The 20,001-nt window shown below is 45.0% G+C and overlaps 1 protein-coding gene and 1 non-coding gene across 2 annotated transcripts in view; both read left to right on the plus strand.

Annotated features, from left to right (window-relative positions):
• Positions 1 to 4,605: 4,605 nt before the first annotated feature.
• Positions 4,606 to 4,711, plus strand: LOC126502250 (U6 spliceosomal RNA). Its single transcript, XR_007591872.1, has one exon. It is a non-coding gene; the product is annotated as a U6 spliceosomal RNA (small nuclear RNA).
• Positions 4,712 to 14,522: 9,811 nt separating this feature from the next.
• Positions 14,523 to 20,001, plus strand: part of Efcab2 (EF-hand calcium binding domain 2) — a 79,394-nt gene continuing 73,915 nt past the window's right edge. The window contains exon 1 of the mRNA XM_050142971.1: positions 14,523 to 14,827. Within this exon, the coding sequence (XP_049998928.1) occupies positions 14,614 to 14,827 (214 nt within the window). The 5' untranslated portion in view covers positions 14,523 to 14,613. The remainder of the gene's footprint in view (positions 14,828 to 20,001) is intronic.

Raw genomic sequence — 20,001 nt, forward strand, 5'->3', positions numbered from 1 at the left:
AGGATAAACTCGGGAGTCTCCAGGGAAAGCTTCAGACTGCCCGGCAGAGCTCTGGGCTCTAGATGCAGAAAGCAGCCAGCAAGTCTCTCAGGGAGAGTAGCAGGCTGGATGCTAGTGTGGTTAACCAGACACAGAATGATGGAGCCAGGAGAGATTTCCTCACAGGTCGGCTTGGAGTCGCTGCTTCATAAACTGTATCCAGGCCAGCAGGAGAAGCCACACCTGTTCTGTGAAATGACTGTCAGGGTTCACTCATGACACTCTGGCAGCTGTCTCAGGTCCCTCTGGGGCAAACAGGACCCACTAGAAGACCTGACAATTGTCCAAATGCCAGCCTGGGTTACTGGAGCAATCTCCTGCCACGCAAATTGAAATTACTCAGGTTGGAGCTCAAGGAGCTACAAAGTGAACCTTGATCTAGCATTTGGATTTTTTTTTTCCCCAGGATGTAAAAAAACAATAATCATCAATAAAACCCCAGCATTTTCTTCTCTCTCTTTGTTTAGAGACAGGGTCTGAACTTGTCTTTATCTTCAGACCAGGCTGCACTTTATCTTTAGACCAGGCTGGTCTCAAACTCACAGAGGTCTGACTGCTGCTGCCTCCGAAGGCTGGGATTAAAGGTGTGCCCCACCACACCCTGTTGCCCCTACAGAGGCCGGAAAAGGGCATCAAAGCCTCTGGAACTGGAGTTACAGATGGTTGTGAGCCAGCACGTGGGTGCTGGGAACTGAATCCAGGACCACTACGTGAGCACCAAGTGCTCTTTACCACTGAGCCATCTTGCCAACCCCAGAAATTACAAAAAATAATTTTATCTATTGGGTGTGGTGGGATACTTAGAATGACCTTACCTCAAAAATACCTAAATTGGGCCCTGCCCCTTTCCTGGGCAGCAGAGTAGAGAGCTGACCTTGTTGGTGGAGATGGGGTAAGCCAGCCCCCAGGGTGTGAGAGTAGGGAGAGCTGGCCACACCCCGCCTCATCTGCTGTGTGGCGGTGAGGGCAAGAGAAAGATGCCCTCCTCACTTCCCCCCCTGACACCTGTGATGGGCAAGAGAGCTGACCCTCTCCCTTACCAGCTGCAACACTCTAGAAAACGGGTCCCGCACCTCACCCGGGAAGCACAATAAAGTAGACCCCCATTGACTGGAGTATGGATGAGGTAGACCTAGAATTCGAGCATGGGAGATCTTCCCCACCCCTCATCTGTTGTACGGTGGAGTGGGTCTGGGAGAGATGCCTGTGGCGGGTGGGCGAGCTGGCCCTGAGGTCCTTAGAGCAGCAGAGCTGTCCTGCCCCTCACAGCTTCAGCAGGCAGGAGAGTGGACCCTGTACCTCACCTGGGCAGCACAGCAAGAGTAGCCTTACTAGTGTGGATGTGGGAAAACTGACCTGAGGGCCTGAAAGCAGGAGAACCAGGCCCACTGTGCTCATTGCTGTAAGGGTGAACTACTTGGGGCAATGCTGGAGAGCTCGCCATGGTGGTGAGGACGGGAGAGCTGATGGACTGACCAGCCCTGCAACTACCCAGGTTCAGAACCAGGATTATGAACATCCTTCCCAAACATCCACCATGTTCCATCTCTGATCCGCTGGAGCACATGAAGGTGCCCGTCCTGCGGACCCAAAGATGAGGGTCTCCATGACACAGGGCGACAATAGGATATCCAAGAGGAGACCCAGTGAGGTCCCAGCCTCGATGGTGTAGCATAAACCAGAGGCCTCTCACCAGAGCAATGACTCTTTGCAATGAACACTTGCTAGTAAAGATGAATGCATCAAAGGGTTTACTGTGTGACTCACTGTATCACATCACAGTTTGCATGCCAAGATTTTTTTCCCTTTTTTTCTCTTAATTATTTTTTTGGTAGGGGGAGAGGTTGGGGCAGAGGGCAGACACAAAGGGACGGGGAGATGAATGGGATCGAGACACATGATGTAAAAGACACAAAGAATAAATAAAAAGAAAGTTAAAATAATATCTGGGTAAGACTTGGTGGAACACACCTTTAGTTCCTGCACTGAGGACACGGAGGCAGGTGGATCTTTATGAGTTTGAGGCCAGCCTATTCCACAGAGTTAAGTTCTAAGCCAGATGAAGGCTGCATAATGGGGCTTTGTCTCAAAAACAAAAACAAAACATACGTCTATTTATTTATTGATTTGGCCATTCATTCACTTATTTGTTTATTCGTTTATTTGTTTGTTTGTTTATGGGGCGCATATGTGGAGGTCAGAGGACGACTTTCAGCAGTCACTTCTTTCCATTCCCCTGTGGTTGCAGGGACTGGCCCTGAACTCAGGTCGTCAGGCTTGGCTTCTGAGCTTTTTCATCTGCTGAGTCATCTCCCGCAGCAACTACTTTCATCGTGTGACTGCTTGCCCCAGACCCTGTAGAAGGGCTTGGCTTACTGTGCACCCAGTGAACATCCTCGCCTACTTTAAGGGCTGGAAAAGCTGAGCGAGACTCGGAGGGCTTAGGTGGTTTGCCCAGTTCACCCGGCCAACAACTGGCAAGGATAGGATTTGAACTCAGGACTGACTGCCACGCGTGCCCTCTGAGCTGTAATTTGTTATTTGCAGGGTTTTAGTGTGTATGTGAGGCAAGAAGAATTATTTGTGAGGATTAGCTGAGAAAACATACACAAGTACATACATAGTCCAGGCATACAGCGGGGTTCAGCAAATATTCTTTATTTTGAGATGACCTCACTATGAAGTTCTATCTGGCGTGAAACTCAGGCTTGCCCACAGCTCATAGAGTCTCACTTACCCCTGTCTCCTTACTGCTGGGGTTAAAGGCATGAACCACCCTGCCTGCCTAGTGCTTATTGTTTATAATTATTAGTTTATAATGTGTGTAGTAAATCCCTAGCTTGGAGCAGGGTGGAGGTGTGAGGGTCAGAAGAAGTTCAAGCTGTCTTTAGCTACAGAGTGAGTTCCCGGACAGCTGAGAATACAGGAGACCCTATCTCAAAAACAAACAAACAAGCAGTTTATACCATGGGCCGCGTGCAGGAGAGCTGGACAACACTTTCCTGTTAGTGGGTTTCAGGGACAATTATTGTTTGTCTAAAAATAGCAGCACTCACAGGGCTCCCTGGTAAGTCAGTTGGCCAAGTTAAAAATAGATGCTCAACACAGCAAGAAGAGAAATTCAATCTTCACTGTCAAGCCATGGGGAGCAGTGACGGTGGCTGCCACTGAAAGAGAAGCCGCGTGAACTGGCTGTGCGTTTGCATGAAATTCACCCATCTCTGATTGAGTTTCACCTGTTCCTTTCCCACAGCAGAAAGAGCATGCATATGCATACATATGCAAATGAGCAGACTAAGATAATCAATTCTTATTATCTTCAATAATAGGTACAGATTTCTTAATGTTGAAGGTTGGTACTGACATAGATACAGTACAGCAATATTCAGGTCCTTGGAAAATCTTTAAGTGGAGGAGAAAGGATTTATTTTCTTATGTAATTAGAAAAGAAAACAGGGCTAAGTCTCACCATTTGGCCTGGAACTTGATATGTACACCAGGCTGACTTTCAAACTCACAACAACGCTCCTGCCTCAGCCTTCCAAGTGCTAGGATTACAGATGTGTGCCAACACACTCAGCAACAGGAATAACGAATGTTTCAGGTGTTTGAGTACAGATGCCCACATGGCTAGTTGGTAAGTAGCTAAAGGAGGAGGGTGACTGTTCCCTCTGCGCTCCGTCAGTTTGCAGTGGTGAACTAGAGAGCTGGGTTAGCACTGTTGCTCTGTCATCTGAAACCCTGGGTTGAGACTTGGCATGGCAGACAACTCTGTTCACTGTGCCAGGCACTCACTCCCCAGAACCTTGGCTGGCTCTCAAAAACTGCTGGTGGTGCACGCCTTTAATCCCAGCACTCAGGAGGCAGAGGAAGATGAATCTCTGTGAGTTCAAAGCCAGCCTGGTCTACAGAGTGAGTTCCAGAACCTTGTCTCCAAAAAGCAAAAAAAGAAAGAAAGAAAGAAAGAAAGAAAGAAAGAAAGAAAGAAAGAAAGAAAGACAAAAAGAAAGGAAGGAAGAAAAAACAAGAAAAATTGGTTGTTGCAGTGCTTGGTTCTTTTTTCTCAGTTTTTAGGGTAACTCAGCTGTGGACACAATTATCAAATGAGAAAGCCATCAAATAAATACCCTTAAACCACATTATCGTATTCTATGGCCATCAAAATGACAATGGCAACGTCTAATATGGTGGCACATGCCTATAATCCCATCACTTGGAAAGTTGAGGGAGAATTGCTATGCACCCAGGGCCAGCTTGGGCTTCAGAGTGAGAGTCTATCCTAAAACAACTCCCTCCCCACAAGAATATGACAGATGGGTGTGTATTATAACTTAAAGTAATAGCAATTAAGAAAAATTGCTCTGAGCCAAGCATGGTGGCAGGTAAATCTCTATGAATTGGAGGCCAGCCTGGTCTACACAGTGAGTTCCGGGATAGCCAGGGCTGCACAGTGAGACCCTGTCTGAAAAAAAAAAAAGTTTTTCCCATAAAAATACAGATAAAAGCAAGTACATTTAAAGAATAATTTGTTGGGTGCCATAAAAAGAATAAGAAAAAAATGATCGAGTGCTCTCTTTGATAGCACATACTCTAAAATTAGAACAATACAGAGAAGATTAGCCTGGCCCTGCGCAAGGCTGACAAGCAAATTCATGACGTATTCCATATTTTAAAAGAAAAGGAAATCATACAAAAGGACTAGGGCAGAATTGATTTACAAATTTATGAGTGTTATTTTGTCCTAAAAAGGAATGTGGAAGAGGCTTACACTTACAAAATGCTGTGGCAGTTAGGAAAACTGGGGCTATAAACACAGGAGAGGGGAGTGGCTAGTAGTGTCAAATCTGCAGTCAAGTTGCCTGCGTTTGGTCAATACAAACTGGTCTTTGAAGGAGCAGCCTCACTTCTGGGCACAATTTTCTAGAATGGTGAGTGGCGGGGGGTAGGGGACCAACCAGAGTAGTTGTGAATTTTCCTGTATGTTATATATGGACTGAGCACACAGGACTCTTATATTAGATCTTATGACCTTCCGAAAATAATAGAGACTGTAAATATTATTGGATACTTGAGATAGAGAGAAGAGAGGAGGTAGCCAAAGGTGAGTTTTCCTTCTCTGCCTCCCGGCCCACAGTGACGTGGACTGCTCTCTCTGCTCTACCGTGCTGACCCCATCTGAACCGACTGAACCTTCTGAAACCATGAACCCCAAATCTTTGCTTCTTAAAGAGTTTCTGTTGGATGTTCTGTTACAGAGACAAGGAAGGTAACTAATGTGGGTATGGACTTGAAGGGGAGGATGGGTACAAAACAGGAAGCTCTCAGCCAGTCACACGGGAGCGTTGGCAGTGTCTTGGATGTCAGCATTGAACGCCACAGAAACAGTTGCATAACTGGGCTGTCTTTGGTTCCCTCCCTGCGAGAGCTGAGTGGGTCGGACATTGGGTGTCTTGCTTTTCATATATATTTAAAAAATTTTTCTTTTATGTGTATGGGTGTTGTACCTGCGTGTGTGTCTGCATATTGTGTGTGTGTGTGTGTGTGTGTAGGGGATGGTGGCCGAGGCCAGAAGAGGGCATCAGATCCCCTGGACCTGGAGTTACAACCAGTTGTGAGCTGCCATTGTAGGTGTTGTGAATTGAACACAGGTCCTCTGGAAGAGCAGCCAGTGATCTTAAAGGCAGAGCTCCGTGGTTAGTTTTGTCAACTTGGCAGAACCTAGGGGGAAGAGAGAGAGTCTCACTGCGGGTAAATCTAGGTCTGTGGGCATGTCTGTGGGGGGTTTACTTGATTGCTTACTAGAGCTGCAAGACCACCCATTGAGGGAGGCATCATTCCCTAGATTTGGGTCCTGGGTAAGTAGACGTGGATCTGAGCAGGCATGCATTTATTCTTTCTACTCTTGACTTTGGCTGTGACGGGCTGCCTCTGGTTCCCTTCCCCTTGACTTGCCCTCAGTGTTAGACTGCATCCATCGTAAGCGGAGTAAACCTTTTCTTCCTTAGAATTTCTTAGGCTGGGTATTTTATCACAGTGACAGAAACGAGAGTAAAACTTGCAGGCACACTCGTGAATTCAAATTCAGGAGGCTGAGGCAGGCCGAGTGCTGCAAGTTTGAGGCCACCCTCAGCTGTATAGCAGATGCTGAGACAGTTAGAGGTACATGGCAAAGCTTTGTCTCAGGAAAACAAAAGAGCTGTCTTAAGAGTGTCTTAGCTGGGCAGTGGTGGCAGCTGGAAGGTAGTAGTGTACACCTTTAGTCCCAGCACCTGAGAGGGAGGCAAGCCGATCTCATTGAGTTCAAGATCAATCTGATCTACAAAGTGAGTTCCAGGGCAGCCAAGACTATTATTACACAGAGAAACCCTGTCTCAAAAAACAAACAAGCAAACAAAAGTGTCTTGAACAGCCTGATACAGATGCATTCATACAGAGATCATTCATTTAAAATTAAGGAACACGGGCTTGAGAGATGACTCAATGGTTAAGAGCACTTACTGTTCTTGCAGAGGACCCAGGTTTGGTTCCCAGCACCCACATGGCAACTAATAACCATCTGTAACTCCAGTTCTCGGAGATATGAGCCTTCTTCTTGGTCTCTCTGGGCACTGTACACATATGTACATACGGGCTAAACATTGTTATATATTACATTTATTTATTTATTTTTTTGAGACAGGCTTTCTCTGTGACTTTTGAGGCTGTCCTGGAACTCTTTCTGTAGACCAGGCTGTTTTTAAACTCACAGAGATCCTCCTGTTTCTACCTCCTGAGTGCTGGGATTAAAAGCATGCACCACCACCGTCCCATTTCTACCCATTAAATAAAAAAAAAATTTCTTTACAAATAAGGAGCACAAAGAAAGACAGGGTCACAATCTTTTTCAAATGGAAAAAAAAAAGCATTTAAAAGAAGCTATTTATGCCTGGCAGTGGTGGCCATGTCTTTAACACCAGCACTTGGGAGGCAGAGGCAGACAGATCTCTGTGAGCTGGAGGCCAGCCTAGTCTACAGAGTGAGAGCCAGGACAGGCTCCAAGCTACACAGAGAAACTCTATGTTTAAAAAAAAAAGCTATTTATGACCATTCATTCTAAGTAGGCACTTGAAATCATGTAGGAAAGACCTTCTATTGATGGAGAAGTTAGCTTCTAAACCCTGGGATGTTAGCCTCAACTGATTCCTATTTGCTAAACAACCATGATGATAGGTTGGGCTTACACAGTCAGGGTAAAGTACAGCATTCGGTACTTTTTTTGGCTCAAGTTTAAATCAAAAAAATGATACTAGGTTGTCTCTGTAACAAATCACTTTGTTGCATGCGAGAGAGTCTCAGTCTGTAATCCAGGCTGCCCTCAAATGTATGAATCTGCCCAGGTGAACCCTGAAGGTAGAGGTAGACTGATCTCTGATTGGTCAACATAGCAGGTTCCAGGTCAGTCTGGGCTACATAGTAAGGCAGTCTCAACAAACACACAAACAATTTATGATCTTCCTGCCACCCTGCCCCTCACCCACCACCTGGGATTACAGGTAAGTGCCAAGATGTCTGGCAGAAATTCCCTTTTTAGTACCCGACTGTTTATTATACTTAGAGAATAAACAACTCAGTATATGTGGGATGGAATACTCCTGTAATCCCAGCACCTGGGATGTGGAGGCAGATGGATTTTTGGCTACATATCAAGCTGAAGGCCAGTGTATAGGTGACTACAGAAGCCAGAAGAGGGCATTTCATTACTTGGAGCTGGAGTTTCAGGTGGTTGTACGCTTCCTGCTGTGGCTGTCTGGGATCACACTCAGGTCCTCTGGAAGAGCCATAAGGGCACTTAACTGCTGAGTCATCTCTCCAGCCCAGAGGTCTTCTTATTCCTCCTCTTCTTCCTCTTTTACTTTCTTCTTTTCCTCCTTTTGTTCATCCTCTTCTTCCTCTTTTTTTCCATGCTGAGCATTAAACTCAGAACATCACAAACACTAGGCAAGCGCTTTACTACTGACTCACACTCCTGGACTTATTGTTACTATTTAAAAGAGTTATATTTTTTATTGTGTATGGGGGATGATGTGTGTGCATGTGTGCCATGGTTTACTCCTGAAACGTCAGAGAACATCTTACAGCCATTGTTTCTCTCCTTCTCCTAGCTGAGTTATAGGGAATGAATGCAGTTCATCAGATGTGGGAGTGTGTGCCTCTGCCTTCAGATCCATCTTTCAGCCCCACTGTTACTGCTGTATAGTGTCCTGGTGTTTTTATTGAAGGAAGTAGAAAGCCATGGTGAGTTTGTGAAACATTACTCTAATTATTCTTTATCACTGAAAATGTAGGAGCCAAATATTGGGGTAAGAGCCTGAAGGATCAGAGAAACGGAGGAGCCACTGGTCCTTCCTATCTGCTCTGTTCCTTCCTCCAAACGGTACGACAGGTCCCTCTCCGCCCCACTTACTACTTCCTCTCTTATCTGTCCTCTGTCTTCCAAAACCTCTGCGGTTAATTTTAGTCAGCTAGTGGCTAACTCCTCCCTTTAACTCCAGGCAAGTTTTATTTGTCAGAACATGATCAAAATATCACACAAGTTTGGGGGAGAAAAGGACCAACAGAGTCCCATGGATGCTGAGCTTCTTGGGAGCATCCACATCCATCCAGGTCTGTCTGAGCTTCACCTGCTTGAGCTGTGCGAGCAGAACAGCAGGTTCTCTTAGATCAGAGGTTCTCATTGTCAGTGCATGAAGGACAGAGACTTAGCTCAGAGTCCTTGAATGGTGTTGCTTAGGGACTAGAGCTGTGTAAGCAATGAATTAAAGAGTCCTTTTCTATGTCATCGTGTGTTTTTAGAGAAGCAGAAAGAGCCTTGCTTTGGGAGAAAGGCTAGGGGTGGTAGCTGCTCCTGTAGACTGAGGTTCCTTCAAGGCTTGCTTTCGAACTGCCCACAGCCTGGCTTCCTGGGTCCAACATCTCTGAACACTGAAACTACCTCTGGCTCTGAAAATGATCTTGTCCAAGGCTACAACTTTCAGTCATGACAGAGGCCTGAAATCTCAGTCTGTAGCAATGTGGGAAGGAGAGATGAGCCAGCGTCTGGCCAGGCCTTTAGTTTAAATCATCGTCTGTCTAGGCAGGACAAGGAGCACACCCCGTCTGCTTCCTTTAGTGTCTCGGAGAGATTCTACCAGATGTTTTGCTTCATGTTTTGAAACACATTAAAAAAAAAAAAAGAAAGAAAGAAAAGAAGAAAAGCCACAGAGAGAGGTGACTAACTCTGTGGAGAATTTTTGCTTTTAATATTCTTCTCTAAGTGTTCTGGTCACTAAGCAGGGTTTCCCCATGGACACAGTCGTGAAAGAGAAATAGAGCCCAGATGCGCTGTAATCTATACTAGACACTTAACTACCTACAATATCGTAAAGCATATCATTTATATAAAGATATCTTTCACCTGTAAAACAGGAGTGTGAGCAACCTCATAAAGATTAAAAGACATACTGTAATCAAAGTATTTCACATAGCTTAATTGAGAATCTTGACAGGAGCTGGGCGGTGGTGGTGCCCACCTTTAATCCCAGCACGTGGGAGGCAGAGGCAGGTGGATCTCTGTGAGTTTGAGGTCAGCCTGGTCTTACAGAACTAGTTCCAGAAATCAAGAGTTACAGAGAGATCCTGTCTTGAAAGATAAACAAACAAAAAACCCAAAAAACAAAAACTGTTGGCAGAGTCTCTTATAGCCGTGGCTGTCCTTGAATTTCAAGGATGATCTTGGACTCCCTCTCCCCCTGCCTCTACTTCCCTAGTGCTCATATACTAACACCCCTGCTTTATAGGATGTTAGAGAGTGAATTCAGAGCTTTGCCATGCTAGGTAGGCATTGTATCAACTTGGGTACATCTCCAGCCGGAAAAGAACTATTTTAACTTACAGCTCTGTCACGAATCCAATCCCTAATGTGTTGACTTGAGTATATGGTCCTGGGTGCACACCCAGTGTTTCTGCATGTTCACCATTTGATACACTCCTGAGTGATACTCCTAGCCCTCTCTGACGTCGTCTGATAAGACTTTTCTTTTGAGATTATAGGGTCAGACTACTGACCTATTGGTAGGGTGACATGGGCATTCTTGATATTTGTCATCCAGGGAAGGTATGTGCCCACAATTCGGAAGCTGGAATCAGACCAGAGTAGTAGGTCCTGTGTTTGGAGCTCCAGCAATGTGTGAAGGTCGCATCTGCTTAGTAAGGTTTAGGTGGGAACCAAGAAGGGCCAGCTGAAAGACAGTCAACTACATCAAAAACTGTGTGTCATACAGGCAGCAGGTTGTGGCAGTGGTGAGCACCATGGGGTCAGCCCATCCCTTGTGTGCCTGTGAAACACTCAGAAAGCAGACTTTCCACGTAGAAGAAAAATCTCAGGGCACAGATCGGGTTTATCTTCCCATGTTTCTTCTTATACGAAATCCATGCCTTTGTCCACGTTTTACTGTGAAGAGACACCACGACAGCTCTTACAAAGGAAGACGTTTATCTGGGGCTGACTTACAGTTTTGGAGGTTTAGTCCATTATGGTCGTGGCAGGAATCATTGTGACGCTCAGGCAGACATGGTGCTAGAGAAGCAGCTGAGAGTTCTGTGTCTGGATTGACAGGCAGTAAGAAGAGACACTGGGCTTGGCTTGAGCATTTGAAACCCCAAACCTACTCCAAGTGACACAGTTCCTTCAACAAGGCCACACCTACTCCCAAAAGGCCATAATCCATAACTCCTCTTTTTTGTTTTGTTTTGTTTTTCAAGACAGGGTTTCTCTGTGTAGCTTTGGAGCCTGTCCTGGAGTTCGCTCTGTAGACTATGCTGGCCTTGAACTCACAGAGATCCACCTGCCTCTGCCTCCCACGTCCAGGGATTAAGGGTGTGCACCTCCATTGCCCAGCTACAGCTCCTATCTTAGTCTTATAAAAAAAACCCATTTAATTGGGGCTGGCTTATAGTTTCAGAGGATTAGTCCATTATCATCATGGCTGTATGCAGGCAGACATGTTGCTGAAGAGGTAGCTGAGAGTTCTCCATTTTGATCCTCAGGCAACAGGAAGTGAATTGTCATATTGAGCATATATGAGCCCTCAAAGCTCACTCTCACCGTGACATGCTTTCTCCAACAAGGCCATGCCTCCTAATATTGGCATTTCCTATGGGCCAAGCATTCAAACACATGAGTCTATGAGGGCCATACCTATTCAAACCACCACAGTTCTCCAAGATCTATGACTTCACTAGCTCTGTGTAGTTGGCTAGGATTCTAGTACCAAGCATGATTTCCCTCTTGTTGAGCTGGTCTTAAATCCAGTTAGAGAACAGTTGGTTACCGAGGTATGTATGCCAGTACTTTACTCTTAGGGTTATCATGCCATGCCGGTCCTTGCTGTGGTTCAGTCATCACAGCTGGGTAGGCCGGTTGGCTGCTCCCCTCCTTCGGAAGCACATATGGCCCCTTCTGGTACCATGAAAGCTGGTCCTCAGGGAATAAACCCATATTTTATTTGGAAAACAGTCTTCACCTGCGGGAAGTTTTCCAGAATAATTTGACATTATGTCAAACCTTTAATTAGCCAGTTGGAAAATTGTATTAAGCACCTAAAATGTGCTATAATGAGGCTAGGTACTGTGGCTATGGGTAAGAGCTGTCTCTTGTCTTTAAACTCAGAGGGGGAGTGTTAGCTAACATAACATACTTGTTTTTTTAATTTGGCTTTTTGATCTAGTGAAGCACAAATAATAAAAACCCAGAGACAGATATTGGGGTTCAAGCTGAAGATCAGAAAAGCAAAGCAGCCAAGCCACTAGAGAGATCTGATCTCTACCAAGGCTCAGACAAACAAAGGGGCGATCCTGCAAAGAACTCCACCAACCTCAGACTCCACACTCCACTGAGTTCCTGTCTCCTCCCTCTCTCCACACAGCATATCACTCCTGTCTTCACCTCCCTAGTGCTGGGATTAAAGGTGTGGGATCTTAGTGCTGGGGCGGCCTTGAACTCAGAGAGATTCAACTGCCTCTGTCTCCTGAGTCCTGGGAGTAAAGGTGTGCGCCACTACTCCCTGGCCTGTATGGCTAACTAGTATGGCTGCTTTGCCCTCTGATCTGTAAACTAGCTTTATTTATTAAAATACAAGTAATATACCACTATAATCTAGGGGCTTAGTATGTGGCCCAGATTGACCTTAAGTTTGCAGGAATCTTCTTGTCCCAGCTTCCCAAGTGCTGTGACTATTGGTGTCAATTGCCAAACCTAGCTCAATAGTTTATTAGTGAATTATTTAAGGGTTTTTGAGACAGGGTCTTATGTAGCCTGTTCAATCCTTCTTTTGTTGTTGTTGTGGTCTCTACTGGTGTTAGGATTTATAAATGGGAAGCACATGCTGATCTTGAACTCACTGCCAGAGGAGGAGGAGGAGAACCTTGAATTCCGGAGCCCTCTGTTTCTATCTCCTGAGACTTCAAGTGCGATCTTCCACAGCTGATTTGACGATGGTATTTTAAATATTTGAGGGGACTTCAAAGAAGTATAGATTGATACGATTTTGAATTACTGAGATAAAATACTTTATTGAATAGTTTAATGGACTGTACAAAATATTGGGGGGGGGGTTTAAAAAAATCTGTTCAGCAGCCGGGTGGTGGTGCACGCCTTTAATCCCAGCACTAGGAAGGCAGAGGCAGGCGGATCTCTGTGAGTTCGAGGCCAGCCTGGTCTACAAGAGCTAGTTCCAGGACAGGCTCCAAAAAAAGCTACAGAGAAACCCTGTCTCGAAAAATCCAAAAAAAAAAAAAAAAAAAAAAAGAAAGAAAGAAAAGAAAAGAAAAAAGAAATCTGTTCAGCTTTTAAAAAATGTTAACTGGGTATAGGTACAAATGCTCATAGAAGGATCCCAGTTTATTTACCATGGACTGCTAATACTTTTCCTGACGCAAACATATGCAAAAGGAAAGTCTGTCTTACAGGAAGTTGACTGACGTGACCCTCTAGGGAAAGTCATGGAGAACAATAACTTGTCTTCATTTTTAAGACCTGTATTACTTCAAACTGGATGTGGGCACGTGCAGCTGGGGTGCTAAATTTATTCATCAAGGCTGAAACAGGAGTATCAGCGAAGCCCAGGAATTCAAGATCAGCCTGGGCACCCAGAGAGAATCTTTCCTCTTACGAATACTAAAGACACAAACTACACACATTCTCTCTCTCTCTCTCTCTCTCTCTCTCTCTCTCTCTCTCTCTCTCTCTCTCTCTCACACACACACACACACACACACACAAATTCTAGTCAGAATGTCCCAGTGTATATAGCACAACTTTACTGGTTGGAAATTTCTGTGGCAGAAACAAGTAAGTAAAAGCACTATAAACCATTTTGAGAAGCTCTGGAACTATGGGACCACTGAAAGAGACTTAGGGAGCAGGAGACATTTAGGATCCTCTGCAGTCAGCAATGGTCAGGTTGCTTCCTCCCCACACTTGCTTATCTCCAAGGAGAGAAAGGGGAACACACAAAATGTAAATATTAATATAAATGAGTACTGATTACTCTCCCATATTTGGGGTATCAAGTTTACTGTGCACACTTTAGTTTATCCCACGAGTATTTCCTAACATGCACCATTTGGGGACTATTCAAGTTTGTAATTATTTTCGGTGTAATGCTAGACACTGCATCAAATAGTTATTTTAAAGGAAAAAATATTTTAATGAAGAATATAGTTGGCCTGTTTTGAGGGTTCATTCATTGCAATTACAGAAGTTCAGTTAAGAAAAAACAGTAATAAAAAATTAAATACTAATACCTTGCATTTTAAAGGCCTCAACATTTAGTTGTTACTTTTATAATAAATTTTTAAACGAGTACACACATGCCCCGGAATGTCATTAAGGATTAAAACTAGATATTCATTTGAGCCACATTGTTAGGCATTTTAAAACTGTGTTGTTGCTTTTTTTTAAAAAAAACATGTAAGTATATTGAGCTTATCCATAAAACAACAAAATGTTATAGCAGAGCTTCTCAGGAACATAGGATTCAAAATTCTCATTGGCAGGTCACGCCAAGTTGCCCCATCAACATATCAATGTGTGTAATGCTGAGACCAGACCGGCAATTTATTTGTTGCCATGAGAACACTATTTTGTATCAGAAATTGCAACCTTGACGACGCAGTGTTTTGCGCCTATTTTGCACATTTTTTTTTTCCTACAGCGAGTCCTCTCCCGCGATCCCGGGGAGAGGCCTGGCTTCCTCCCGCAGCCGGCCCACGTCCATTTTCCCTGGGCTGCGCAATGGCTCCGCTTAGAGGGGACGCGGGGGACGCAGGGGACCCAGGGCCTGGTAGGCGGGCGGGCGCGCGGCCTTCAGGCTGTGAATGGAACGGGGCTGCGCTCTGCGAAAAAAAGCAAACACCCCCCCCCAAAAAAACAAAAACAACAAAAAACCCAATAAAACCTTAAAAGCAAATTAATAAACAAGCCGGCAAGCCAGCGAGGCACGGCCTGCGAGGGGGAGCGCGGTGTGCGCTAGCTCTCAGGACCGTCACCAAGAGGCCATGGTGGGCTCCGGAATAAATGACGCCCCTCGGCCTAAAGAACGCGGGCCTCGGTTCCCGGGGTTCCGGAAAGCCAAGCGGGCCGCGGGCGGAAGGAGGACCCCCGCGCGCCGAGGGGCTCCCCGCTCGCGCGCCCCGCGGGGTTGTCATGGGCATCTCCCAGGCGACGGGCTCCGCACCAAGATGGCGGAGGAAAAGGACCGGGAAGGAACAGGTAGGAAAGCTGACGGGGGTGCCACCGAGGCGGACCTCCATCTTGCGCCCCTCGGCGCGCAGACGGTGGGCCGAGGAACCGCGCCAGCCCGCGTCCCCGCCGTCGGCTCCGCCCTCGGCCGCCCCGCCCTCCCGCCCTTTCCCCGCCGAGGTCCGCGCGGGCTGCGGCTGCCGCCCCCACAGGGGACGTTCATAATGGCGTCCTTGTTCCCGGGCCCTCCACGCCCTGTGAGGGCGCCGGCCGCAGCCTGCGCTGTGCGGACCCGGAGGGAGGGAGGAAGGAAGGGAGGGCGGCCCTGCCGGGGGACGCGAGCTGGCGCTGGAACCCGACGGATCCTCTGCGCTCGCGCCGTCACCCCCGCCCCGCCCCAGGCGCCGACCGCCTCCATCTTGCCTCCTCCGTCAGGCGGCGGAGCAGGGCCTCGAGGTCACCCTGTGCGGTGCCCGCTCGGGTCTTGCTTAAAAGAGGAGAGACCCCAATCACCAGTTTAATCAGGACAGAAAGAAAACCCAGCCGGGACCCATCGGGGCCGCCCACATTGGCCGGGTTCACCGAGGGTGCCGGGAACCGAGACTGCAGTGACCCGCGAGCCCTCAGGGGACCCGAAAAACGGATCATCTGCCTTGAACTGCCAAGACCTTTTTGAGTTGTTTCTAACACAGCAGAATGCCTTAAACTCGGATCCGTGGTTAGCATCTAGTGACCAAACAGCAATTACACGATAATCGTCGAAATCTCCGCTAAATAAATAAATAAGCAAGCCCTAAAATAGAAAAGGGCAAACATAGAAGTGAAAGTAACGCTCCATCTTTGTTCGGTTTTTGAGTTTTCACTACACACCCTGTCGACCCTAGCCCCTCCCGTCTCAGTCTGGGACAAAGTGGTTAACTAATATTTACATGAGCTGTTTAGTCCATCGTCATGGTGATCACAGAAAATCGGCAGGGAAACAGGAGACTGTGCCAGAGATCTGTTTATTGATAGCTAGGAATTGAGATTTATACATGAGAAAATCTCAGAAGCCGGGATGGTAGTATAGACTTTTTTAAACCACTACTTAAAGGTATTAAGATTTTGTGCTTTAGATGTGAAAGGTACATTCTAAGGAAAGTATCCACTTTTTTTAATTTTTTTATTTTTATGAAAGAAAGACCATGAAGTTGGTGAGTAGGGAGGTGGGGAGGATCAGAGAGGCTTTGGGGGGAGGGGAGAGAATATCAAAATAATATTGTGTGGCTGGGGCAGTGGTTGGTGGCACAAGCTTTTAATCCCAGCACTCAGAAGGCAGAGGCAGCCTAGTTGAGTTCCAGGACAGGCTCCAAAGCTACAGGGAAACCCTGCCTCGAAAAAAGAAAAAAAATTTCAGATAAAAAAACCTTACCCAGCTGGGCGGTGGTGGCGCACGCCTTTAATCCCAGCACTCGGGAGGCAGAGGCAGGCCGATCTCTGTGAGTTCGAGACCAGCCTGGTCTACAAAGGGAGTTCCAGGACAGGCTCGAAAAGCTACAGAGAAACCCTGTCTCGAAAAACCAAAAAAAAAAAATAAAAAAAAAAAACCAAAAAAAACAAAAAAAAAAAAAAAAAAAAAAAAAAAAAAAAAAAACCAAAAAAAACCAACAAAAAAACAAAAAACAAAAAAAAAAACCCTTACCCAGAAAGTTTGTTTTTAATTAGAGTCTTGCTTATTTACCTTCCTGCACAAAAAAGAAAAAAAGAGAAAAGAAAAAAGAAAAAGAAAGTAAAAGGGAAAAAGCCATTAAGGAGATGTTTAGGGTAGTACTGGAGTATACTGCTGGTTTTTGCAATTAATACATTTGTTTATTTAGAGACAGGGTCTCACCTTGTAGTACTGATTGGTCCAGGAACACACAGAGGTTCACGTTGACTCTGCATTTGAGTGTTGTGATTAAAAAGAAGTATACCTCCATGCCCAGCCTGATTTTTACAATTTTTATCCCTACAGAGAGAGAGAGAGAGAGAGAGAGAGAGAGAGTTCCTGATTCTTTAGTTAACAAAACATAGTTTTCTGTTAAAATGAGTTTAGAGGAAGAACTGTCTAAGTAGTGGCTGTCAAGAGCTGGATTTCATATATTCAAGTTCTTGTATATTTAATGCTTGTTTAATGGAAAGTAATCTGGTGAGCATTAAACCTAAGAACTGCGGGAAGAAAGCCCTAATCCATGATTGTCCAACTGACCACGAAGGTGAGCACTAGCCAGGTTCGTATCCAGGGTTCCCAGAGAAATGGTACCGAATGACTTCAGTCCGGTGCCTCTGTAAGGGCAGACCCACAGCCACTGTGCTTGCTTTCCACCTTTGCCCAATGGGGGCCAAGCACACATCCTGACAATCTTCCTGCCTATGGATCTCCAGCCTCGGACTGGTCAAGCACATCCTGGGGCAAACACCCTTGTTTATTGAAGTGAAAACGTGTGACTTGTCACAACATTCCAGGAAGTTTGCTGTCTTTGGACAAGTGAGGCTTATAGGTTAACTGTAGCCCTTAGGTGAAGTCAGAAGTTAGTGAACAGGAGGATGAGGGAGGGATTGCCCTCCCCCAAAGGTGACACAGTAAGGGAGATAAACACAAGTGGAAAACAAGAAGTAAAGTGGAGCAATAGGAAGTAGCCAGGGCAACACAAGACCCCCAAGGAACACCCCCCAGCATCCTCCTTTATCCATGAGCCCTCCCCTTTTCCAGTTCTGTTCAATTTTTTTTTTGATTTTTCTAGACAGGGTTTCTTTCTTTTTCTTTTTTAAACTTTATTTAACTTTATTTCATGCGCATTGGTATAATGATGTCAGATTCTCTTGAACTGGAGCTACAGACAGCTCTGAGCTGCCATGTGGGTGCTGGGAATTGAACCCGGGTCCACTGGAGGAGCAGTCAGTGCTCTTAACCACTGAGCCATCTCACCAGCCCCTAGACAGGGTTTCTTTGTAGCTTTTGGTTCCTGTCCTGGAACTAGCTCTTGTAGACCAGGCTGGCCTCGAACTCAGAGAGATCCACCTGCCTCTGCCTCCCGAGTGCTGGGATTAAAGGCGTGCACCACCGCAGCCTGGCTCTGTTCAAATTTTTTAATCTATCAATGGATTAAAGTAAATTAGGTTAGTACCCTCAAGATCCAGTTGTCCCTGGGAAAAGCCCTGCAGCATCTGCAGAGGTGTGCTGTATCTCTGTCCAGCCTAGTGGATCAAGTGGGAGTCTCACTTAGAAATCCTTTCTATGTGGCATATATATATATATATGCCACATATATATGTGTGTATGTATGTATATATATGTTGTTATGCTTCTCTATTGCTTATTTTGTGTTTGAACAGTGTAATTTATTTTTTCCTAGATTACATTTTTTTTCTAGCTAAAAAGCAAATGATTCTAAAATTTTAAAACCAAGTTAATTTGTGTGTAGGTGGAGACTGTCCATTAGTTTCCCAGTCACTCAGACCTGAGTAATCACACAGAAACTATATTAATTACAACACTGCTAGGCCAATAGCTTAGACATATTTCTGGCTAACTCTTATATCTTAAATTAACCCATTTCTATTATTCTGTGTATCACCATGAGGCTATGACTTACTGGGTAAGGTTCTCTGGTGTCTGTCTCCTTTGGCAGCTTTATGGAGACTCTCTGACTCCTCCTATTCTCTATCTATATCTCTGTTCATATTTCTTGCCTGGCTTTACTGTGCTAAGCCATTGGCCTAAACAGATTTATTCATCAACCAATAAAAGCAACACATAGACAGGAGGACTTCCCACATCATTTCCCCTTTTCTGTCTAATTAAAAAGGAAGGTTATAACTTTATCATAGTAAAATTACATATAAAAACAATTATCAAGAAAGAATTATAGTTACAATATGTAGTCCATTTACATTTGGCAAATTAAGGAAAATACTCTATCATTTATCCCATCTCTGGGAATCTAAAGTTTTATATCTAATTTATCTTTTATCATAACTAAGGAAAACTATAATTATAATTATCTGTCTTCAACTCTTTAAAGACTCCCGGCTGGGTGGTGGTGGTGCACGCCTTTAATCCCAGCACTCGGGAGGCAGAGGCAAGCGGATCTCTGTGAGTTCGAGGCCAGCCTGGTCTAGAACAGCTAGTTCCAGGACAGGAACCAAAAAGCCACAGAGAAACCCTGTCTCGAAAAAATAAAAAAAAAAAAAAACAGGACTCCCAAAGGATATGATATTACCTAAGTAAACGGGAAGTGCATTGTAACCAACTTCCAAAGTTCTAGAATTGACAGAGACATCTCGCCGCCTCCACTCTCCATAGCTACTTGTCAGTTTCCCACCTGGCTTTACTCTGCTAATCCATTGGCCAAACAGATTTATTCATCAACCAATAAAAGCAACACATATACAGAAGAACTTCCATGTCAATTTTAAGTCCTTTATTTTTTTTTGTACTGAAAAAAATGTTTGAAATGTGATGAAAAAATTCCCTTTGAAGTTTTATCATTTCTTTGAAGTTTCCTCAGCATTTTTGTTTGAATTTTCCCCTTCTGGTTAATTTTGTTTGTTTAAATGGGCAATTGATGCAGTTGTCAATTTATTGGATCTTTTAATCCCATTGTTCATGTCTCCTGGAGATTTTACACAGTACTAGGAGAATCTTCTGTTTACAATTAGAACCATGTCCAGGAAAGCAACTGCTTAGGTATAGAATTCTGTCGGCAGACCAGGGATCTTTAGGAGCATCAATTTTTCTAATAAATTCCCTTTCAAATTTATTATTTTTGTCTGTACTAAATTATTACTTGATATTTTGCACCCTCCGAAAACGTAAGTCAGCAATTACTCTAATTCAATTATAAAGGGGAGGAGGTTTTACATATTTTGTGTGTGTGTTTTTTAATTTTTATATAGCACTCTGAAACCAAAACATTTATAGATCTGAGTTGAGATGCTGGAGAGATAGCTGCATGAATAAGAGTTCTTGCTGCACAAGCAGGAGGACCAGGATTTGCATCCCAGGGACCATGTGAAAAGCCAGCCATTGCTGCAGGTGCATGTAAAACTGGGGGGGTTCAGTGAGAGACCCTGACCTGTCTGTAAAGGTTAAGGCAGGATAATTCAGAACACCAGTGTCCTCGTCTGGTCTCCACACATGCACATAGTTGCATAGATACAATACACATACACACGCACACAAG

Source organism: Alexandromys fortis, unplaced genomic scaffold (genome assembly GCF_014885135.2).
Source record: "Alexandromys fortis isolate MF-2015 unplaced genomic scaffold, M_Fortis_MF-2015_v1.1 scaffold_51, whole genome shotgun sequence".
Lineage (NCBI taxonomy): Eukaryota > Metazoa > Chordata > Mammalia > Rodentia > Cricetidae > Alexandromys > Alexandromys fortis.